Source organism: Pleurodeles waltl, chromosome 6 (genome assembly GCF_031143425.1).
Source record: "Pleurodeles waltl isolate 20211129_DDA chromosome 6, aPleWal1.hap1.20221129, whole genome shotgun sequence".
In the NCBI taxonomy this organism is placed as follows: Eukaryota; Metazoa; Chordata; class Amphibia; order Caudata; family Salamandridae; genus Pleurodeles; species Pleurodeles waltl.
Genome location: NC_090445.1, coordinates 820,869,215 through 820,892,830, shown reverse-complemented (window position 1 = coordinate 820,892,830; position 23,616 = coordinate 820,869,215). Strand labels below are relative to the sequence as shown.

The 23,616-nt window shown below is 42.5% G+C and overlaps 1 protein-coding gene across 9 annotated transcripts in view; it reads right to left on the bottom strand.

Annotated features, from left to right (window-relative positions):
• Window positions 1-23,616, bottom strand: part of STN1 (STN1 subunit of CST complex) — a 426,801-nt gene that overhangs the window by 50,830 nt on the left and 352,355 nt on the right. For all 9 annotated transcript variants that reach the window (XM_069239456.1, XM_069239461.1, XM_069239459.1 and 6 more), the window contains 2 exons: window positions 11,961-12,077; window positions 10,332-10,404 (listed from right to left, as the gene is read on the bottom strand). In XM_069239456.1, coding sequence (XP_069095557.1) covers window positions 10,332-10,404; window positions 11,961-12,077 — 190 coding nt within the window. The remainder of the gene's footprint in view (window positions 1-10,331; window positions 10,405-11,960; window positions 12,078-23,616) is intronic.

Genomic DNA, 23,616 nt, shown 5'->3' with positions numbered 1-23,616 from the left:
GGCCTGAAGCAAGTCCTAGGACTGTGCAAACTGAGGAGTGGTGAGACCGCAGCCACACAGACAGTGAGCAAAGACGTTGTAGCTGTAAGCGAAAGGCGAGAACTGAAGTGGTGCCCAGGACAGGAGACAACACAGAGGCCAGATGTGCTTGAAGGAGTGGAGTACCTTCCACTGTGCTAGGAAACAGACCAGAGCGAGTGGAGCCACCAAGACAGGACAAGGCGGCACATGGGTGAACGTGTGCCACGGCATAGGGCTCGGGGTCAGGCTAGCGACCCTCCTTCTTAAGGGCGACCAGATTTTGAAAAGCAAAAAAACGGGACAGGTCAGACTTAAAAGTAGGACTAAAACCTTTATATCTGGCCTGTCCTGTAAATATGTGTGTTTGTCAGGGGTGGATCTTTCGATAAGGCGGAGGAGCGTCACGCCACTGGTTTTTCCAAAAAGGAAAAATAAAATGATAATAAGGTATATCACGTTATTATAATTTTGTATTCTTTGTGGGGCGGGGCTGGGCTGGAGGGAAGGGGCCCGAGGAGGGCTATGTGCACATAAAGAGTACATGTCTGTTTGGCTGGCCGTGTTCGGCTGGCCAAAAAGACAAACGCACTTTGCATGTTCTCTGCCCGGCTGTATAGCACAGCCGGGTAGAGAACATGCACAGGCTCCCACTCCAAGTCTGAGCGGTGAAGAAAGGTGCTCAGACCAATCACAGCGCTGCTTTCAGCAGCATTGTGATTGGCTGGGAGCCTGTGCAGCCGGGAAGAGGACGGAGTGGAGACGAACGTGTCTCTCCCCTTGAAGGTAAGTGTTTTTTTTTTTAACATGTACTTATTTTTTTAAACAACCCCCCTGTCCCATTGCGCCCTGTCCCGCCTGTTCAGTGGCAGGCACCACTGGTGTTTATATTTATATGTATGTATATATATATATATATATATATATATATATATATATATATATATATATATATATATATATATATATATATTTACAACCAAGGGTGTCCTCAGACGAAAGCACACTCGCAACAGGTTATTTACTAAGGAATGCAGCAAAGCCAGCAACTTATAGGGAATTCTTTAGCATTTTCATTGTTCCAGGCCTTATATTTTCATTCATCTCTCTCATCTCTGGACACGTGTTTCTGGGTTCATCGCTTCATCGGCAGAGAACAGTAGTCTGGTGTATTTCACCCCTGTAGGTGCAGCCAGTGCTGAAAGCGTCTCAAACATCTCCTTTCTTGTTCAAAGGCCGAGTGCATGGCGGCTCAGCTGATTTAATTGCAGGCACGTGATCACTCAGTTAAGTACCAGTTCTGCCCCAGTGGGCCTCTAAAGTGAGTTGCAAAGTGCATCCTGGTTAAGGTAGTCCTGCACATTTTATAACATTATCCCAAGTGGGTTGCTGGAGCCAAGCAGAATAATAAAACACAGTTTTATTGAAGGCAGCAACACTGCAAAAAGGAAGCAGGTCTGTGTGACTTTACTACATTGCCACATACAGAACAACAGGATGGCACATTTTCAGCAAAACCTGGTAACTGTACTTTCAATTGACCCACTGTGGTGATGTAATATGAAAGGATGTTTATCTGGCTACAGCAACCTACTAAGGATGAAAAAGAAATCTACTAAAGATGCAATATAAATGTGCAGGCCTGCCTTTACCAGGATGCACTTTGTATCTCACTTAGACGACCACTGAGGGCTGAACTGGTATTTAATCAAGTAATCATGTGCCTGCAATTATTTGCTGAAACAAAGCATTTGGCCTGTGAACAAGGATGGAGATGTCTTACACGGGTAATGCCTGGAGAAATGTTGAAGAATTATCTGTATGTTGCTGGCTTTGCTACATTCCAAAATCATTTTTAACCTGTTTGGGAGCGAGCTTTCTTTCGAGGACAAAATATATATGTATATAGACACACAGAGATAGATATGGGAGCAGGCAGCTGACGGGCAGAAACCAATAAATTACTTCTTCAATTACTTAAGGCTCTAGAGCTGCATATGAAAGGCGAGCACACCGCTCACTTCTGATTCGCAGGTTGACCTGACCTTTGTCCCAAAAACCAGGACATTTATTTCAATTGAACAAAAGTATCGGGATGCCAGGGCAGTCCTCTGAAAACAGGGACTGTCTGGGGCAATCCTGGGCATCTGTTCACTCTAGCTTTCTTACAAGCGGGGAAACAACAGTGTCGGTGGGAGAAGTGAGGTAGTGAGGCAGGGGGCACCAGAATACTGCATCACATACCAGGTGGGCCAAGCTGAGGACTACTCACCTAGCGCACTGGACTGAACGTGGATGTTACAGGACTCAGAGACAAAGTAAATCAACTGGAACATATGGTAAGATGAAGAGGTCAGATCTCCAAGGAACAACTTGCACTTTATCAGAGTTCTGGGAGGAACTGAAGGGGTAACCCGGAAAGTTTTCTTATTGACTTTCAGATGTCTTGGCTACTGAAAGAGACACTATCCGAATCTATTCTTGATGTAAAGGCTCATAGGTCCCTGGTAGCTCAACACCCCCCACTTAAAGGCCCACCAAGACTGCTAACTGTCAAACACCTCAACTATGCCTACTGAGACAATGGGCCTCATTATGAGTCTGGCGGTCCATGGATCACCAGACTTACGGTGGTGGGCGGACTACCAGCCATATTATGACCGTGGCGGAGACGCCACGGTGGAAACGCCACCACCGCCAGGCTGCCGTCACCAGGCAGCCTGGCAGTCTTGGCGTTTCATATCCGACACGGCAGATACGCTCTGCGGATTACGAGTCCCATCCTGCCAGCTTTTTCTGGGTGGTTTACATCGCCAGGAAAAGGCTTGCGGAATGGGTGACTTGGGGCTCCCCTGGGGGCCCCTGTACTTGGAATTGCTGGAGAGGTATTCTTACCAGAATATGTTATAATTGCTTAGACTGAGAAAGCGTGGATATATATGTTTTACAATCTAGGTGGGTCGGCTATACAGGTACATCCCTGTGATAAATCATAAACGTTTGGAGATTAACCTAGGTTACAAGCCCTATAGTATATGTTTCTAATGTTAAGGGAAGGAGACGGATGCTTCAGTTTTAGAAGTGTGTTGACAGGAGAAGCTGGGGTGACAGTTCATTTAGTTAGAACATGTATTAGATTATATGGTATACAGCGACACCAGAGTGCACCTCAACATTGGTTGCCACGTCACGACTCCATGTGACAGAAAGACAAGACACTTTCAAGGTAATAATATCATAGATATTCTGAATGCCTCTCTATGTCCCACGGAGGACACACTAGAGTGCATCATTCTGGATACACCAAAGCATCAACAGGCATTCCTCAGTCTTTTACACAAACACTTTGCAATCCTAACCAAGAACAATGACTTTTGTAGATTCACCATCGTAGATGGCAAGATGGCAACATTTACTGTCCACTGCTCAGTATACGCCCGCCTACTTTGACAGAGGACACACTTAAGATGCTTACAAAGATCCTTCTTAAATCTCTTGCAACACAGACAGTAGTTGGGGGAGACTTCAACTCGGTTATACACCCCATGGCCAATACCAGATGTGGCCAAACCCTACATAAATCTAATATTTTAAATGCTTGGAACCGGTCACTGGCCTTCTCAGAGGTATAGTAGTTAAAGCATCCATATGGTAAGGAATTTACATTCTACACTCATGACCAAAAATTATTGACAAGAATATAGTATTTTTTCCTACTAGCGGCAAATATGGTGCACTTGATAGAGGCTGCAATTCTCCCTCTTCAGTTTGCCCTGGCCCTGAAGCTGCTCACAAAGTAGGTTAGGCAGGATGCACAACTGAGGGGCTTCAGATGGACGGGAGGTATGGAAGACAGGATATCATTATATGCGGACGATTTTTGGGTGTATTTTACTGAACCAGAGAACTCCCTACTCCAACTAATGGAAATGCTAATGCTAAGGTTTTACAGAATGCAGCAGGCCTGAAGGTCAACTGATATAAATCTACAAACTTCATATAAAGGACAGCACATGGCAACATTAAAAAAAGTAAATCTCTGCTGGACGGAACAGTAGTACAAACAGCTAGGTATGGTATTACAACTACTTGTGAGATAGCATGGGATCTAAATATAGCACCCCTGAATGCACAGACACATCGGAATATGAACCCCCTGGGAGACTTACTTAGTGGATAGAGGAACCCTATGTAAGATGGTCTTGCTTCCCTGGCTGATTTACACCTTACAGAATTTTCCATATAAAATACCACCGGAATATTTCCAGTCTCTACAATTGGCAATCACAAAATTTCTGTGGGAAGAGGGGTCTGTTGAGAATTGTCTATGAAAGTGTGTTCTGAGCCAGTATGGCGGCGGCCTAGGGGTCACTGACCACAAGTTGTATTATTGGGCTAGCCAAATTGTAACAATGACTGGCTACAGGTTAATAGATGTGACCCGGCAATAGCCATGGAGCTCGCTCTATAGAGCAATATGGTATACTTACCGATTGTATGGCTTCAGCAGGCAGGTGATTGTACTTCAGAAACCCAGATGTCTCTGTCTCTGTCATGCTGGCATCATGCCCTAAGAGGGATCAAATAGGATAGGGTACTGACATTACGGACCACCTTATGAAGTGGCAATTGGTTGAAGCACACAGGGAAATTGGGTGGCTTTTGGACATGGGATATAATAGGAATATCCAAGCTGGGTGATGTCAGTAAAGGAGGCACAGTTTGCAACTCTACCATTACCTGCAGTTGAGACACACTGTTAAAATGTATCAGGAGGAGCTGATGACACTTTCCAAATCTAAATCCAGTCCTCCAGAGAGGTTGGAGTGAAAGAGAATTCAAAAGTCTACTGCAATCTAGTAAATAAAAGCCCAGACACTATGCAATTGGTAAGAGAGAGCTGGGAGACTGATGTAGGTCCCCCAGATGTAGAAGAAGCAAGAATTACGCCAAGGGTAATGGCAGTCTCTATGAGGCTGAGACTAATCCAACTCAAATACCTTCACTGTGTGCATTGTAGCCCTACAAGGTTGAATACAATAAGACAAGATGTGGAACCTCATTGCTTGAGATGCAGGGCAGAATTTGGGACTGCTCTGTAATATAAAGATACTGAGGTTAAATAAGTAGCGTTCTCTCTGAGGCTGTGGGCAGATCAGTGATACCAGAGCCATAGATGATACTATTGAGATTGAGGGATGAATGGGCAGGAAGGCATCGATCAGACAGCGGGTAGCTATGGGATTCCTCATAGTAAAAAGAGGGCATTGTACACCATTGGAGGTCAGAGACGGTTTCCTCGTTGGCAGAGCTGACCCAAGGAATGGACTAATGTGCCAGGTCAGAAAAGTTTGTATACCAATTTAGAGGTTGTCCAAATAAGCATGATAAGATCTGGAGGGGGTGGCAAAGTTATTTGGTAGACACTGATATGTGACGGTGCTATAATTAACGTAAACATTTACATGAGAGAAAATCAAGATAGTACCCTTGTAGTGTTGCTGTTCTTTACTTTTTATATTTCCTTTATTTTTTTGTCTATCCTTTTATCATAATCAAATAAAGAGAGCTGCAAAAAATGAAAAATAAGGGTTCAAAGGGGCATGGACATTTAAATGATTATGCATAGCGGTATTTTAAAGGTTCTTAATCATGTTTGGATAACAGATGTAGTATTTTGATGGTGTGCAAGTCAATACTATTGGGCAAAATGGTTCCCTGAATGCGTGCAATATCAACTCAACATAGACTTGGCCAGTTTCACTACCTACATAGGGTATATTACACCCCAGGGTTGGCTACACAAGATGAAAATCCCCCAATCTACCGACCTGTACTAGATAATACTCGTCAAGAGGTACATTAACACACATGATTTGGGAATGCCCTTACATCCAGCCATGCTGGAGAATTCAGCAAAACCTAGTCTCGATAATGGGACATTCAGTTGATTTTACACCCAAGATGGTCCTATTATGACTTATGTAGGAAATGGGAGGTAGCCTAGCAAGCCTTACACTTCTTGGATGTGGCTGGTGATACAACCCCCCACCTCTTTGCCAGAATGGAGACCGGGTATGGACCACTGCGCACCCACGAAAAAGCTGAATATAAAACCAGGGGATGCATGACAAGATTAGAAGACCATGGGTGAGAACATTATAGCTTATGACACCCCTTGGGAACCAGCAGCCACACTGCCTTGTATATACATATAAAGCAGCGACACTGTGACTCTTATTTGTTGCCTATGTGGAGCAGATGGCACCTCCTGTCTCCACCTGTCACAGGACTGCCCACAATAGTCCATTTCTGGATTACAGTATACAACACTATTGCTGCCATTACAGACTACCGCCCCTGTAGGTTTCCCCCAGTGGGTTGCTGGGTTAGGTGAGTGACGTTCCCCATGGGGTCCAGTGCCTTACAGTAATGCTGCTGCTTTTTGGCAAAGTGCAAAGTTGCAATCCACAGAGACCATCAACTAGCTCCCCACCTCAACAACTGCCAGTGAGATATGGCCCACTGTCATTAACATCTCACCCTATACTGGGAATTAATACCATAAAGCTCTTACCCAGTAGACATTTGCCCCCCTTTTCAATTATCTCTCCTCACTCACAGACCTAATCACAGCTCCTCCTGTGGTAGCCTCCTTCGCAGTGGCGGCCGACTCAATTTAAAAGTAGTGGGGTTGGTGGGGGAGAGATAAGGGGAGAGCACAGGGCGTATTTTTACAAATATTAATTAAAAAAAAAAAACACTTACCTGGAGCTGCCTGCCACCTCGTGTTCTTCTGCTTCTTGGTCTCAGCAGTCCATGGGACAACTTCAGAGACTCCCTGTGCAATTCCTGCACTACTCTCATGCTATTACAAAGCATGAGAGCAGCACCGGGATTGGCTTGAGGGGGCCGGTTTACTGCTCACTCAGGCACAGGGTGTCCGTGCTGTTTCTCCAACCCGACTGTCAAATACAGCTGGATTGGAGAAACCTAAGTATGCATGTCTGTTTGGCCAGCCTATTACAGCCGGCCACAGAGACATGCGCACTTAAGTGCACTCCACTCAACTCCTCTTCTCCTCTTCCGTGGCCCAGCCCTGCCCCTCGCGGCACACGTTGGCTCAGACAGAAGCTGAAAAATAAAATGATAATAAAATATTGTTTTATTTTTCAGCTGCTGGCTCTGGGCCAGTGGGGCGATACCCCTCCGCCACTGCGAAGGAGCCGTGGCTGCTTCTCCGTGCCTGCACCAACCCCCCAATAGTGGTTTCATTCTCCGAGATTACCTGATTCGGGGCCCCATGAGAGGTGATGGCCACTCGGCCGAGACATGTCCTGACCCTTACATTGTATCTACGTGATGTACCTCTGTCTGCGGCTTCCTGTAACATGCACTGGGCCCTCAGACATCTGCTGAACTCTTTTCTCCTATTGATGATTGTTACTGCAATACAGATTTTAATACTCTAACCTTGAGATCGCTCTGCCTGTTTATGTTTTATATCTTTACCATAACGTTTTGATTTTCTTTTGCTTGGTGTCTGTAATTCACTCTTGAACCACAACTCCAATTAAAAAAAACAAAAGCATTGTGACTCTTATGGCGAGAGTCATCTCACTGAATCGAACGCCTCCATATGATAAAATGGCCACGGACAATGATGTACTTTATATGACTGTGTACCATAACGAAACTATGGATGCTCAGTATATCCTTTATTTACCACTTTCCACATTTATGTCTACGGCTTGTGTAGGCAAAGTATGTTTTCTCGTTTTCAGGTATTTAAGTGAATACAATAATAAAAAAGTTTGGAAAAACGTCAGTACTATTGCCTGAGATACTACGTGTGTACTGGTGGATGGATACAGAGTGAGACAGTTTGCTGTACACTGGTGCTGCTGCTCACCCAGTGAAGCACAAACCTGTGTAGTTCTCAGTATTCCAAGACGTTTGCATTAAAACTCATTAGTAGTGTGGGAGTGTTAGCTTCTGATGCCTGCTTAATTTGAAGGTACGTGTACGTTGTTCAGGGCCAGCAGATCGGTCCAGGTGACTGCTGTTTGTAATTACATTGACTGCCTCAGTCAACATGACACATTCACCGTGAAGGGTTCCCCTAGCACTCCCGAGGAACTCTCAAAAATTAAAACGGCACGCCAACCCTAGACTAGGCCCCTGCTAGTTTGATTTTTTCAGTCCCTTAAATCTAGTCAAAGCAGGAAGCAGCAGCAGAAGGAGTGTAATTAAAAAAAAATCTGAAATTAAGCTTTGCTTCCAGAAATCTACTGGTGTATCTCAAAATGAATGAATGAATGAATGAATGAATGAAATTGGCATTCGTAACTGAAACAACCACTTCAAGAGGCATCTCGGCTCTAAAAACACTGAAACAAAAAGAAAAACACCTGCAGCAACTAAACGGAAAACGGATCCTCATATGGGTCATGGGTTTTTTAAACTGCATTATTCTGACTTTCTTCAGTACGTTTAGAGAATTAAGCAATTCCGCAAGATCGTCTTTACGTTTCAGGTTAAGGACACTACAGCGTTGCTCTCCAGCTTTAACGTTTTAGGAAGTGTCTTGTGACACTGAGATGAGCGCCTAACGTGGACTCTGCACTGGTATCCATTAAAAGGGCGGAGCAGAAAAGAGACCATTTGTTGCAGTAAAAATGAGAACTGTACCCTCCAAATGAGGAGGTAGCCACACACAAACATGACTCTGCGTCGTCCATACAACAGTAATAATTATGAACTTTGTATTTGTGCTGATTGAGTTTTCTTTTGCTTAGTGGTGGATCATTAATTACTGAAGAAGTGTTCGGTGTCTGGAAATATTTTTTTTTTCAAACTGTAAAGACTACAGTGTTGTCAGGGGCCTAGGGGTCCGTTCAAACTATGGCGGATGCCAGCAATCAACCCGTTGCCTCCCAAAACCCAAAACAGCGAGTAACCTAACTCCGTTTTACTTAGGCAAGCTGCATAAAACTACATTTTCTGCACCCTATCAGTTCTGTCACTTCATTTTAGCCTAAAGTGGGGCATTGGAATTAAATAAAAGAATTGATAACAGAGTACAGAAAATGTATTTTTTTATGCAACCGGGTGAAGTGAAATGGTGTTCGGGTTGGCTGACAGGAAACGCATCAGGCCGAGGCCTTTGAAAAAAGCAGAACACGGGCCCTGCAGATAGCTGCTATCGCGGACCCCACGAATGCTTCTGACATAACTAACTTCCACACTTGTGACTCTTGCCCGGAAAAAGCAACGGGTTGGCCTTGCCTGCAAGAGAGGTTGGTCACTATCCGCAGGCTGTGGCAGGTCCTTGGTTTTGGAACTTCGTTTGCTCTTTATGCCGCACCCGCCTACATCGCTGCTCGAGCTGTTTCATCCCTCTTGTGAAATCATCAAAATATCCAAATACACGTCATGATATACACTAGCCAAAATATGTATTTTTTGCCATCCTCACGTTTTGTCTGAAACTTATTTCCAATTCTTTCTGGTCGGTAATTTCCCTCCTCGTTCATAACTTAGGGCAAAACCTCTGCCTACTCAGTATTTAATATAACGACCAAATCAAAAAACAAGATTGGGGATGGGCTCTTCCAATGAGACCAGTGGAAGCTGCGTCTATTATACATGTTCCATCAACCTTCAAATCAAATGAGTCGGTCCACGTGCAGGCGTGGCCTATTCAAGGATAAAGCCTCACCTGGGACGTGTTACCTTCTTCTAAGCCCTCCAATCAATCAATCAATCAATCAATCAGGGATCTGTTAAGCGCAGCTACTCACCCGTGAGGGTCTCCAGGAAACGTTATCAAGGTCTGAGCAGTTCATTTCTCAATGAGTACAGCGGGCGTGGGCTTTTATAACAGCAGGCATTCTCAGATAACATTTCCACAGGCATACCACACCACTTTCAACCCCCACTCCTCCAACCCCCGCCTGACACACCAAGAACTCTGACTGCCCACACTTCAGTGAGCCCCTACCACCCATACCTTATGTCAAGGCAGGAGGTTAGATTAGCTAACACTCCAATTCTAAATTAGACACAACAGGTAAATCTACACAAAAGATTCTGTAAATGGTTCAACGTTCATGCACACAGGGCCATTTTGTAGGAGTATTGAAGATTTCAGGTATCAAAACTTTGAATACTTCGAGTGGCATGCAACAGAGAAGAATCATGGTCAGGTTTTTCAGACTTCTGACTGGGATTACCAATTTTACTCAGTGAATCAAACACTTCTCTATGTCATGTAACAGATTAGGACTGATATAATAACATGTATAACTTACGCCGATGCCTTCTGCAATCTGCCTGAATGATGCCCAGTGTTGTTTTGTGCAGCTCTTTATCTTGGTCAGTTGTCTAGACAGATCAGAAGGAAAATGGGTATAAAACACCTTGGCAACTTCATATACTATATCAGTGTCATTTTAATTTCGAAAAACGTAACAAACTTAATATACCCGATGTGTTGTGAAAAGAGCTGTATCAAGTTGCCGTCCATGTCTGCAATGCCATTTCCACCTACTGAATTCCAGGGGTTCTCCTCAGACTTTCAATTTGCTTTCTGGAGCTCTAGGATTCTGAGAATATATCCCAGTTCAATCACTACCCTTTGTCAGCTTTAATGGGTTCCTGGTTGCTTATGACACTGGAATTTAAGCTATAAAAAACATCATCCATTGACCTGCTGCGTCAATGACTGAGGTTCCACAGAGGATAGAAGAGAGACACTTTTGAATCAGTGGAGAAAACATGAATTGTTGAAGCTACAATTACAACCCAGGTCTTCAAGGCTCGGGCCAAAATGTTCTGCTAGACCAGATCTCCACCCTATATGCTCACCTTCATCATCTCAAATGGATTCCACTAAAGCTGATAAACAATTAAACCGAAACCCAAAGTCACAAAGTGGATACATGGATTTGCTTTCTTGTAAGTACCTGTCCTTTCGGAGCAGTATTTTTATATAGTGGTACAGGTTAGCCTGTAAAATTCATCTTCCGTATCGAGATGTCACTGAGTAACACTATTGTTTTGACTTCAGGTCTTCTCCTGTGCTGCCTTGGATGTATTTAGATTTCTAGAGAAGGCTGTCCAATCAGAGCTTGACACAAGCTTTGTGTGAACTGAATGCCATCATATGTGGCCAATTCCCTGGCTTCATATGATGGACTAGTACCTTGGAGTTGCAAAATTAGACAGACACTGCTGTAATTATGAGAACATGAAAGAAAATATTAATAAATCGCAATGGAGCACGATGGACAAAAGGTGACAACAGGAAGCAACATAATGTTTTAAGGGTTTCCTAACATTAATTGCCCAAGCACTATGAATAAAGAGGCAAGAAATGAGAAGGTACAACACAAAGTGCATAACCCCTGTCTCCAGCTTTCTCCCCTTTCTTTATAAAGTCTCAGTGTTGCTATGAAGGAACTCGGTACTGGTGAGAATCCAACTGTGATGGAGCAAGGTCTGGGGAAGCTTCATATTCCTAGGTTAATCAGGACGATGTAGAAATGTATGTCTTGCTTTAAAGCATTGTCATGTGAAATAAATAATATAAAGGCCACTACTGCTTAGCAGTGAAATAAAAGATTATTTACATGATTTCAAAAATTGCAATAAAATACACTTTTTTGATGAGTCGCAATAAACCAACTTTTTCGTTACAACGAGAATGTCAATTTGCTTGAATTCTGTATCCAAGGACTTACCTTATGTAAGTGCATGTTTGGCAGTCACTGCGGGTTCAAAAGACTTTCTATGAGGGTGCTTACAACAGTGGCCACTTTCACCAACACTGTCTATGGACCATTAACAGACTCACAATGTGTTTCTGGGCGGATTAAATTATTGCCGTTATTCAGATATATTGACCTCACAATCTAACATCCAATTTAAAATTGACTTACATGATAGACGTCATGCTTCTGTGATTTCAGGAAGACCACACCTCTCTTCTGTAGCAGGCCTATTGCGTCTGTAAAAAGACTGCGAACCTCTTTGGTTGTTGGACAACTTTGATTAACCTAAAACAAAAAGACAAAACGTTCCATGACTAAAAAATTATATTTCTATTTCAAAATAAATGCACTGCTTTATAATGACTGAATAACTGAATGAATACCTTACTTTTCATCCCTGCCCCACACACATACTTTTTGACTCTATGTCTGTCATAAAAGACAAGAAGCATGAATGTACGAAAATACATGTCACAAGTAGTGTGTGTAAATTGCGTACCGACTTATTGTGACCTGCTTTTTCTCATACAATGCAACCTATGTACTAATAGGTCATTTTGCGAAATGTACAGTCGAGGCTCTTACTGAACCAGTGGCGTAGCGTAGGGAGTGCAGGGGGGGCCGGGCGCAACATCTTGGAAGAGACTAAATCCACGGGTTAGGGGGCGCAAATTACTTGCCTTGCCCCGGGTTAGGGAGCGCAAATTACTTGCCTTGCCCCGGGTGCTGACAACCCACGATAGGCCACTGTACTGAACAACCTGCCCGGTGAATATTAATTAAGCAGGTTGCTATTTGTGACCCTCTGAGAGTGACTGGCTACAAACATAGGGATGGTGGCCTGCAAAGAACTGCAAGGAACCATCCTTGTTTTTGCGTTCCCAAACAGATTTTTTTGAAAGCAGTCATTGTTCCTTAAAGGAACCGGAGCTAAAAATAAATGCTTCCCATTTAACAACACACCAGAGGGCGCAGGCGGTGTCCCCTGGACCACCGCCTGCTCCTCTCCCCAGGTTTCTTGATACTATTCCTAAAGGGAAAGCTGGCCTACAAAGACGGCTTCCCCCTTATGAGCCTGTCACGACCTCCTTTGAGGAGTCAGTATTTTTTTTAGGATATGAGATTGCATTATTAAATATAATTTGAATTCGGAGGTGGTGACCCAGAGTACATCACAAAACCACTTTTGGAATTCAGAACAACATTTGCAAATCACAGAAGAGGTTTTGGTGTTTTTGCAGTTGCTAAACCCAATGGTTTTGCAAATCACATTGTTTGCAATCTTAAAATCCTTTAGAACATCTGGCCCATAGACCCTTTCTCTTATGATTTAACATTCATGTCCAACAAAATCTTCACCTATTATCAAATATCCCTCTCATTCCCCAGTGCTTTCCTGCCTTCACCACATATGCATCTCTTGTCAAAAACTATCTACCATCTATTCCCTCCAAACCTATTTAGTAAATCTCTAACCTCCTTCTGTTCTCAAACATTTTGTATTTATCTTAACTCAATTAAATTCTTCCTCCACCGCCTTGACTAACTAGATGAATCTTGGTCTTGTCTTTGCCCAGGAACTCTGCTGTATTTCGAACCTGAGAAACCAATAGAACCGGAGCAATCAACATAAGAGTCAATAGATAGCCACCAAACCATCATTTCACCATACAAGACTTACCTAAGCCAAAACCTTACCTGCTGCCTCTCCAGCAAGATACACCACTTACCTCACAAGCTGCTGTCAAACTGACAAGGGCAACTACCAGAGTGATCACCGAACCCATACCATATAATCCACCCTGGGCTTCTCAGCCCACTGCAATCTCCTGAGCAACCTTCAGATCAATTGGTTACACTTCTCCGCTCACACTGCTTGCGCCCAAAATAGAACCAGCACTTTCTCCTGAGCAACCTTCGGGTCAATTGGTTACACTTCTCCACTCACACTGCTTGCCCCCACATTAGAACCAGCACTTGACAGAGCAATTACTCCAAAGGATTGCAGTCCCCTTGCAATGCTAGACTCCAGAAACCAGAACCACTGCAATCCTATTTTTCGAACAATGCAGCCTCACTGAACAGAGGAATCTCTGAAGCTACCTAACTCACCAAGGTATGCTCAAACCTCCAGTCGTACCCAGCTAACAATCACCTTAATGAATCCTTATCAATAAAAGATACTTAAGCAAAAACAGAATCCACATTTGTGACCAACCATCTAACGCCACCCTACCTCCTCATCACTGAAATGTAGCTGGGTGAAGATGCCTTACACAATCCACATGAGGTAATTCTGAAGAGTTATCCACATCTATTCAGAAACTACCATTTGAAGAAAGGTGGTTGCACATAACTGTGGTTTAGAAAATGCATTTACTACCACCAACATCAAACAATACACAACAATGCAGCATGAATGTGCCTTTGTATCTTGCTCACCTGGCCTGAATTTCTGTAACTCCTTCCTGCTCATCTACTGACCACCTTCAAACAACATTGCTTTACAAGATGTCCTCCTGGGTTTAGGTTTATGTCAGACATCTTAATAAAAAGACACAGATCTGTTAATTTTGATTGATCCTAACAACTAGATCAACAAGCTTGAACAGCACCACATCTATTCATCTTGGGTGAACTTAACACCCAGTTCAACACGTTCGAATTGCACTATGTCACATTGGTCATCTCTAACTTTATAGCTCCTGACTTCCACTAAGTAGTCAGTGGATAGACTTGCTCTTCTGGAAATACTATCTATGCAATTATAGCTCTAAAGAGACTGCTATCAGTGACGGGGAAAAAGCACAGCCACTTGGAGTGATCATCACTTCAACAATAAAAGTGATTTTTCTCAATACCTCACAATGCCAACAACACTGTCTGGAGACTGGCTGACTGGCTAAACCTACATGTAAAATTACAATTAAAATTAAGCGGAGCCCAGATGAAAGGCACTGGAGAAAAACACATAATAAAGTGAAACATCAACTACAACAGTCAAGAGATATCACCACTCCCAGCACATACTGGGTGTTTCCTATCAAATCTAAGAAATCTTCAAAATAATTTATGAACTCCATAATCAAGACTAAAACTCAAAACACAAGAACCACTCTCAGGAGCCCTGCAACTCACTGGCTGATTGCTTCATCAAAACAACTAAAAGCCCAGAGATTGAATTATTATAGAAAAAAACTATTTTACGGTAACTTTAGCATTAAAATTGATTTACCCTGTGCACTTAACATACTTTCTATGAAATAAAAGGAACTAACTAATCAAGAGAATCTCCATCATTGGACCTACAAATGATCTGTATCCCCACGCATATTCAAAAACATCCTCCTAGCATTGCCTGCAGTCATACTATCTAGAGCAATCGTGAAGAAGTCACCCTCTCCAATAGGAGAGTTCTCTAACATATTGTTGCTACATGTTCTACAAGTTGCTAATACTTGAGTTGCAAGTACTTGATTGATCAGACTTATCAATCTACAGGCTGGTAGTAAATGACCATTCCTAGTGAAGCTTACTGAAAATGCAGTTTTCCAACAAACACCGATTTCCTTGTACAAAACAGCCTCCTCTCCCACGAACAGATGAGCTTCAGCCCTAGAACTGAATTAATTTCAATCTGGGATGACCTCAAGAACAAAGTAGACTTTGCTTGACACTCTTCATCCTCCCAACATTTTGTGAACTTTCAACACCATCAACGATCAACTACTGCTCCAAATGCTAAATCACACCGGAATCCAGGGCATTGAACTTAACAGGAAGAAGGTTTCTAAATCACTTCCTCTTTTCTCTAAACCTCCACTCATTAACCGGATGGGTGCCCCTAAAGGTTACCTTACTTTTTAGTAATTCCCAGACCTCATCAGATCTTTCATACCCATTTGATAGAACTACACTGGATATACCCAGATCATCCTAAAGCGGGAAAAACAATTAAACCTGAACACCTTAGGACTGAAACATCATGGGCTGTAGACACTTGGAAGCAAAACTCCTTAGAAATAGATATTCTAATGTGTGGAGCGTGGGAAGAATATGTCTCCCAAACCTCTGTTCCAAGGAAACTTGACTGCCCCCAATGACTTAGGCGTAATCGTGGACTTCGACCTGAGGTTAAACAAGTGACAATAAGTCTTGCTTCAACTGGAGAATTCTAAGCAGGAAATTCCATCATTTGGCCCTGCTATTGGACCTTGGCCTCAAGAGTCCTGTCTTGCCTTCACTATGCCAATCGGCTTTGTATTGGGGTCCCTATACACATAATATACAAACACCAACATATTTACAATGCCACCAAGCAGAAGCAATCACATCTTTGATGCCTTCAAGGCTTTTCACTGACTCCCTGATGCTAGAAACATTTCATTCATAGTTCCAGGCCTCCCTCAATCAATTTATTTCATAAGCCCAACTCTTCATTTCCACCCTTGTTTCATGCTTCATCTTGTGAAGTCAACTCTCAGACAGTGCTTCACAGTTCAGTTGTATGAAGTTCTACCAGCACATTCGTCAACCTCAAGAGACTTTGCTGCTACCTAAGAAGAACAGACTGGAAAAGAAGATAGTAACAAACTTGGTGAACACCGTGATACAACTGCTATGACCCCCAACAGTTACAAATCAGCCTTTAATCCCTCCTCTCACTGGACACTTCTGTCTTCCCTGGGGCTATTCATAACTTCTGTTTCCTTCAAGATAGCAAACTAAGACAATCTTCTTTTGTGTCTTCTCATGTAAATGATATTGTCTCTGGGAATCTCATCAACTCTAAGTTGAGCTACACTAATATCTCAGAATCCTGAATTTCAGCTGGACTGCCTGGAACACATATCAAATACAGATATATGCCTCAAGGGAGGTAAATAAAAAAAGGACACAAAGGTGTCATATCTTTTAGCAGAAGCTTACGTCTGTGACTGATCTGGGATAACAGTGCAGTGCTTATTGTACCTATCAAGGACTTTCTATTAATGCCCTCTGTTCTCTATTCTTGATGGAATAGAATCCCAGGTACAAATATATTATTTTTTATTTAATTGAGAATTGCCCTTTTATCATTCAAAATTGTAAAAAAAAAGTGCAACGTGCCTAGCCTGATGCGTTTCTGTCAGGTCCCAAGCCTTTCACAAAGGAAATACAGACTGACATGGACCTTGTTTTGGCACATCCAGAATTTAGGGGCATAGTACTCTCTGTATCATCAATGCTATGAACAAGCCTGACAGCTCTGCTGATCTGAGCTGCTGCTGACCTTGACTACTTGGAAACCAATAGACAGCTCAAGGAGTCCAGGGATGTTTATACTGCACCTAGAAGCCCTCTCAATCTCTCACCAGCAGGAGATGTGCACCAAACGAAGGGTGGGCTGAGAGGTGACTATGCATGGCACACACAACCTTCCTGAACCACCCTTTATTGTTTCTGAACTCATACTCGTTTGTGCAGAGGTAAATCATACACATGGCGCTAGCTGGTTCAAGAGACCTGAGAAGGGGCTGTGCGATCCAGGTGTGTGCCCTTGTGCTCACACCTCCGTTGTCATATGGAGGCCGCTAATACGGAGTCTATATTACTCACACATCATGAAATATCTACATTTTAAGGGACTCACACATGTTAAATGTAAATCAGAAGATAAACAGATGTTCCCGATCCATTAATTGTAGAACAATGAAGTCTAGGGTTCTTTATTTCAATTAGGCTGAGCTGCAGTGCATATTCATTGCCTTGTAACAATTCTTTCATTACAAGCCAAAAACTCCTAGGTACTATTTTTTATGTTGGCCGAACTACTGTTTTGTTGCAACAGCAATTTTTGGGGTGATTGCAATGAGTAGCACTGCAATTGGTAAACAGATGTGAACAGTATCTCTTGTGTAACATCCTTTAATCATTCAAAAATAAAACTGCTTTATATTATATTGTTTCTCTTCCTGTTACTCATGATCACCTAGTGATTGCGAACAGTCTGTAGTGTGTGTAATTCAGATGCCCTTGTTTACCTCTATATTTTCTCTGTGTTATTTCCTCACTGTATAGTTCTAATGTGTGCTATTTCACTTTTTGACCACACTTTTACTTGATAAAGTATTGTATATTTTGAAAAAAACAACAACTCTGGTCCGATATCCAAGTTGTTAATACAACTGTGATAACTGCAAAGTACTGTACTCCGACTCAACCTTGCACTACCTACCTCCTTCTGTTAAGCGTTTAATGCTTATCCACCCCAATGGGTCAAGGAAACTTCAGAGTCCGGCTTTTTAATGCCGTTTGAGTACCTAGGGCCTGATTCTAACTTTGGAGGACGGTGTTAAACCGTCCCAAAAGTGGCGGATATACCACCTACCGTATTACGAGTTCCACAGGATATAATGGACTCGTAATACGGTAGGTGGTATATCCGCCACTTTTGGGACGGTTTAACACCGTCCTCCAAAGTTAGAATCAGGCCCCTAGTGTCCTTTGTAGTGAGTAACACTGTCAATTACACCTTTAATGGGGCTACGTTGTCTCTACGGCTAAAAGAACTGGGGAAAAATCTGAGAACTTGAAAGACACTAGCTAGGAAAAGGAGACCTTGCTGTTAATCATTTCTCACTGTCAAAGCATATTACCATGTTCCAGTATGTAGGGGTCTATTCCTGTTAAGTCAAGGCAAACCATCCTGAGTAGGAACAATGTAGGAGAATTCTGTGCATCTATCGGTCTTCTAAACTGCTTATTTAAGTGCACCTCTTAGACAAACCTGTGCTGGCTTAAGATGTGTAAACAATTGAATTGTTTTCTCGTGAACCTTTATTGTCACAAACTAATGTAGCCAGGTAAACTTGCAATGCAGTACTTACAGCCATACCAGAGACTATGCCGTGCTTTACCAGATATTCATTTGTAATCAATCAGGTGGTTGGCTAGCAGGCATTAAATGTTCATATGCATCCCCTTTTCCATTCTTAATGTAGAAGAAGGTTATATCTTGGCAATGTGTAGTTGGAGAATTATCAATTTTACAAATGCTGATGGCTCCACATTTTTTAAAAAATGTCATTAGATCTGAGCATTGAGGATGATGCAATAATATGGGCTAGTATGAATGCTTGTTAGGGCGCAACCATTAATGTCCAAGTATATGCCACAGGTGTATATTGTGCAAACTGGCTGTTCATGGTATCGCAGCAACTGATGATCTGGCTGGTTCAGCTTTCTTAGTACTTCTGAATCAAAAAACTATACAGGAAAACAGGTCAAATGTACATTGAGTTGAAGGTAAAATCTTTATGCCATGTTCCAGCATTGCACCAGCCTAAAGAGCACAATTGCTACACCGGTTTCCACTATGCATCAATATATATAGCATCACAATCAGACCAGTATTTACAATGTATTCTATGCAAAATACGATAGCCAAGAAAGTATTCGTATTGACCTAGTGTGTAAAGGGCATTGTTAGGCCACTATCCACTTTGTCCGAGTTTGTAAAGTCCAAAAGTGAAGTCAGTGCTCCTGTAGGTAAACAACCACAGCTAGGTCAGTTTGTAACACCCATGTTATTTCATGTGATTTTGTCTGGAGAACCTGCAGAATGAAAAGAAAGGAAAGCTTACACCAACCGTTGGGAGCCAGGTTGGAAAATCAGTGACCGCCAATGCCAACTTCAGATGCGAGGCTGGGAAGCAAACAGGTGCGACGTGGAGCAAATCTGTCTGGAAGGAACCGAGAACTCTATGAGCCTGCCAAGGTAGGAAAGACCAAGGCTGTGACGTGCTTTGTAGGTATCAGTAAGATGTTTGTAAAGGTAACGCTTATGTACTGACAGCCAATGTAGATTACATAAGTGGGCAGTGAAGGTGGTACGAGGAGGCAAGTTGAGAACAAACCTGGCGGCCGTGTTCTGTCCCACATGAAGTCTCTTGATAAGGTGTGATGAAATGCCAACAGGGAGGACATTTCCATAGTCCAGTTTACTGGTAATGAATGCTTGGATCACCGCTTTTCATGCATTCAGGGGCAGCATTTAAAAAAATGGTGGAGTATCATGAGAGTGCTAAAGCAAAAGGCAGACACAGCAGAGGCTTGGTTCTCCATAGAAAGCTGATAATCAACAGTGCCCAGGTTTCTGGGAGTTTGCGAGGGCTGAGAGGGAAGGCCAAGATTGGGGGCCACCAGGCGGTGGTCCAGTAGAGATATATCTACCAAACAGAACAAGCTTAGCTTTCTCACTCTTTACCTTTTGGCAAAAACAGCTCGTCCATCCAGCAACCACAGACCTACAGCACATAAGGTCAGCCGGGTAGTTACTGTGCCTTCTGAAAGAGAGAGAGGATGAGCTGAGTGCCACGTACGTAAAAGATTATATCAAAACCAAAAGATCTTCAGCATATAAAACACTAACTATACCAGTACTGACCGAGTGAGCAACGTTTCCACCCTGTCCCAGCATGTAAAGTGCCACAGTAAGTCTGGGTCTCTAGTAAATAAAGAACCACAAGTGTAACACATGAGAGAAAGCGTAAGGTATTCCACAATGGCTCAGTAGGTGTACAACTCTGCGACCAGTCCGCTACCACCCTAACCGCTTCTCTCTTGCTCCAAGTTTCTCATTTTAAGCAACCTAGGCTCAAACGTACACACTTTATATATATATATATACATATATATATATATATAAGCAGCTCTGGAAGTCTCCTCTGCATGGAGGTTTAAACGGTACAAGTAGGCCAGGGAAGAGGCAGGCTGAGTTCTAATGGTCGGGGATTCGACAGTGTTAGATTCAATAATGGTCACTAACTGGGGAAAGAACCGAGCAGAGACATATTCACTATTATGGGTGAGGCACTGCACTATAACTGAAGTGATGTTTGCATACAAGTTGGCATATCCATAACAGCTAATGAAGGAGGAATGCCTCTTTTAGATTTTCAGAAACATGTTTTCAGAATAACTAGTATAGTGCATGCCTGGTTTGGGGAATGCAAATCTAGCATGGACTGTAACCATTCACATTGAAACTACTTATGTTCTGAAACAAAATACCCTGGAAATCCATAAAGTAATCCATAATCTAACAAACATAGCCCACTATATAAGGTCTCAGCCTGAATATACCAAGGCATTCACGGGCATGTTATATGTCCAGATTGGTTAACTTGAGGCTTCAATGACAATAGGATTTTTACCTTTTAATACATAACTTTCAAATCTAAGCATTTCTATTTCACTTCTTTGACATAAGAATAAGCTGTGTGACCCTTGGGCACATAACAATATCTGACTGGGCCTCTTGAAGTTAGAGTGGGCAGTCTTGCACAGGTGTGTAAGTAGTACTCCTCTCAACACAGACCAGCACATACCATTGCTTCCTTCCCTCCTGGTGTGTGAAATCAAATCCTGAAGCGCAGCCAGCACCGCAAAACAATTTATTAGCAGACTCCACATGCCCTAACATCAGTGATGGCAAACGTTTATCCAACTAGAGACTAAAAGCCAATAGTAACCTGGCTGCTCAAAATTAAAAATCTGCGTCTCACTCACATCTCCTGCAACGACTACTCTGAATTCTAGCCAAGTATGCAGGCAGTTGACAGTTCAAGTGAGCTACCCCAGCATCAGCCTTCATGCTGCGTTAAGGTCGCTGAGAGCTGGTGGAAGGTGTGGCCCGGGAGAGAATTATGTGTTGTTTTGCTACGAAGCGTGTGCTATATGGGTGCCAACGTTCAACTATGACTGTAGGCCAGAATTATCATACCTGTGACGGGACTCTTTCGAAGTGCTTGTCCTGGCCACATGATGCTGTTCAAGGAATATGAAAGTACGCGTGGAAGTGAACCAAGACCAGTGCCTCAAGCAGCACACTGCTGTGTGCACAGAGAAGCGCGCTGCATGCTGATTACGTGGCCATTGAAGAGGATACACAGAACCTCAACTGCCTCAAGTGAGGAAATAAAAACTAGAAAACATAAAATGGTGGATTATTGCTTACTACGAGGCTGCCTCTGTGAAGTGGTCAACCTGTAGAATGTTGTTGCAGAACAGTGCATATAGTGGTGCACATATAAAATGTGGCAATACTAAATAACTCTATACTCCCTGCCCACGCCGCCTAAAAAGAGATAAGAGGCACAGTGTGCACAGTCTTGCCAGTTAGAGCCACCATTCAGATGGTCAGGTCCCATTTCATGGTAGAGCCTTCCTAGAATTTGGAACTAACTGCAGTCCTATTTAAAGAGCTCTGCTGAAAGACTGGAGGACTCCAACTGGAGCATTATAGAAACGCTTTCTAGTTCTGCACGAGCACAGTCTTTACTGCTATTTACTACCTTTCAACTGGAGGCCTTCTCCCAAGGAACCCAAGTTTGAGTCAGCTGCCTTATAAATTAGAGATGTTCACTCTCACTGACCTTCGTACATGTCTTATCTTGTAGACATTCAACCGAAGAGCACGCTACATTACAGACAGACAAAAAGTACATTTAATGTTATAAGATAGTGCCCTTAAGAGGACCTGTGCTCCAACAATCGAGATGGTTTTTGGCTGCTAGTTATTACACTATGGGCAGGTACAGCCTGACTTGTTAGGTGAACCACACTGTGCGTGGAAGAACATGGGCAACCGTTACAAATAAACACATAAGAAAAACCTGACTACATTCAAGATTTTATAAAATGTCTATAGTTTGAACCAGGCAGCCACAGATATAATATGCAAAGGCTAATAAGATAACAGCCTTAGTACAGAGTGTTTTGGGGAAGTTATGAGTTATTATATACTACCATAAAAAAATACATATTACAGTTGCGCTAATGGGTACCATCTATTATTCCATTTGTATGATGACCAGCCCATGGTAGCCATATGTGGTACTGTAACCTAATTACTAGAAACATATGTTAGCCTAATACAGTTAACATCTTTGAAAGACAGATTGGTATATTTGTCTATTTAGGCAATGCAATTAATATGTATAATTGCTGTTGGTACTAATTTGTTCTCCAAAAAATTATTGAAACGTATTATTCTTAAGCCTTCATTTTTGGGACTGGGAGCATTGTGTGAGTGCCACAAGAACGAAGGTCCCAGATTAGAGAAATACCAAGACTAATAAAACTTTCACCAGACACAGTTCAAAGTCAAACCATGAAGATCTATTTAAATGTAGAAATGTTACTGAAAGCAAAAGGGTAACTGGTTAATCAAGTCAATAATTCATAGTCAGCAAAAGGATAATATATAGAAACATATTCTACATATAGAGTCAATAAGAGAACTCACAATGAGTCTGCCTCCAAAGATAGGAAGAAAATGCCTGGCAAACATCTCATTACATTGTGTAAAATAGTTATTCAGACCGAGAAACCCACTGCTGGGATGATGTGATACATCCCAATTTCCAATGGTAAAACAGAAAACACCATCACATGGGAAATGGCTTTTGGTGTGGTACTAAAGAATAATCCTGTATTAAGCCACACAAGAGAAAAAAGGCACATTTAAATGATATGCACATCCTCCGCTAGCCAGAAGTAGTGTCCTTCTAAAGATACAGCTCTGCTCTTTCCTCCGGGACATCAGGAACACAAAGAAGAATACATTTTAAAGATACAACAAAAACAAGGCTGTAAAACTACTTGAATGAAAAGTATTTTACAAAATGCTGAAGGACGCTATTTTAACTAAAACTGCACAGAGCACGAGAAACCATGTTCATCTAAAAATGTGTAAATACAACAAAAAGGGGTGAACCTGACGCCTAGTCATATCAATTTAAAAAAGCTTTGTTATGTTAATTACAGTTCATATATTATT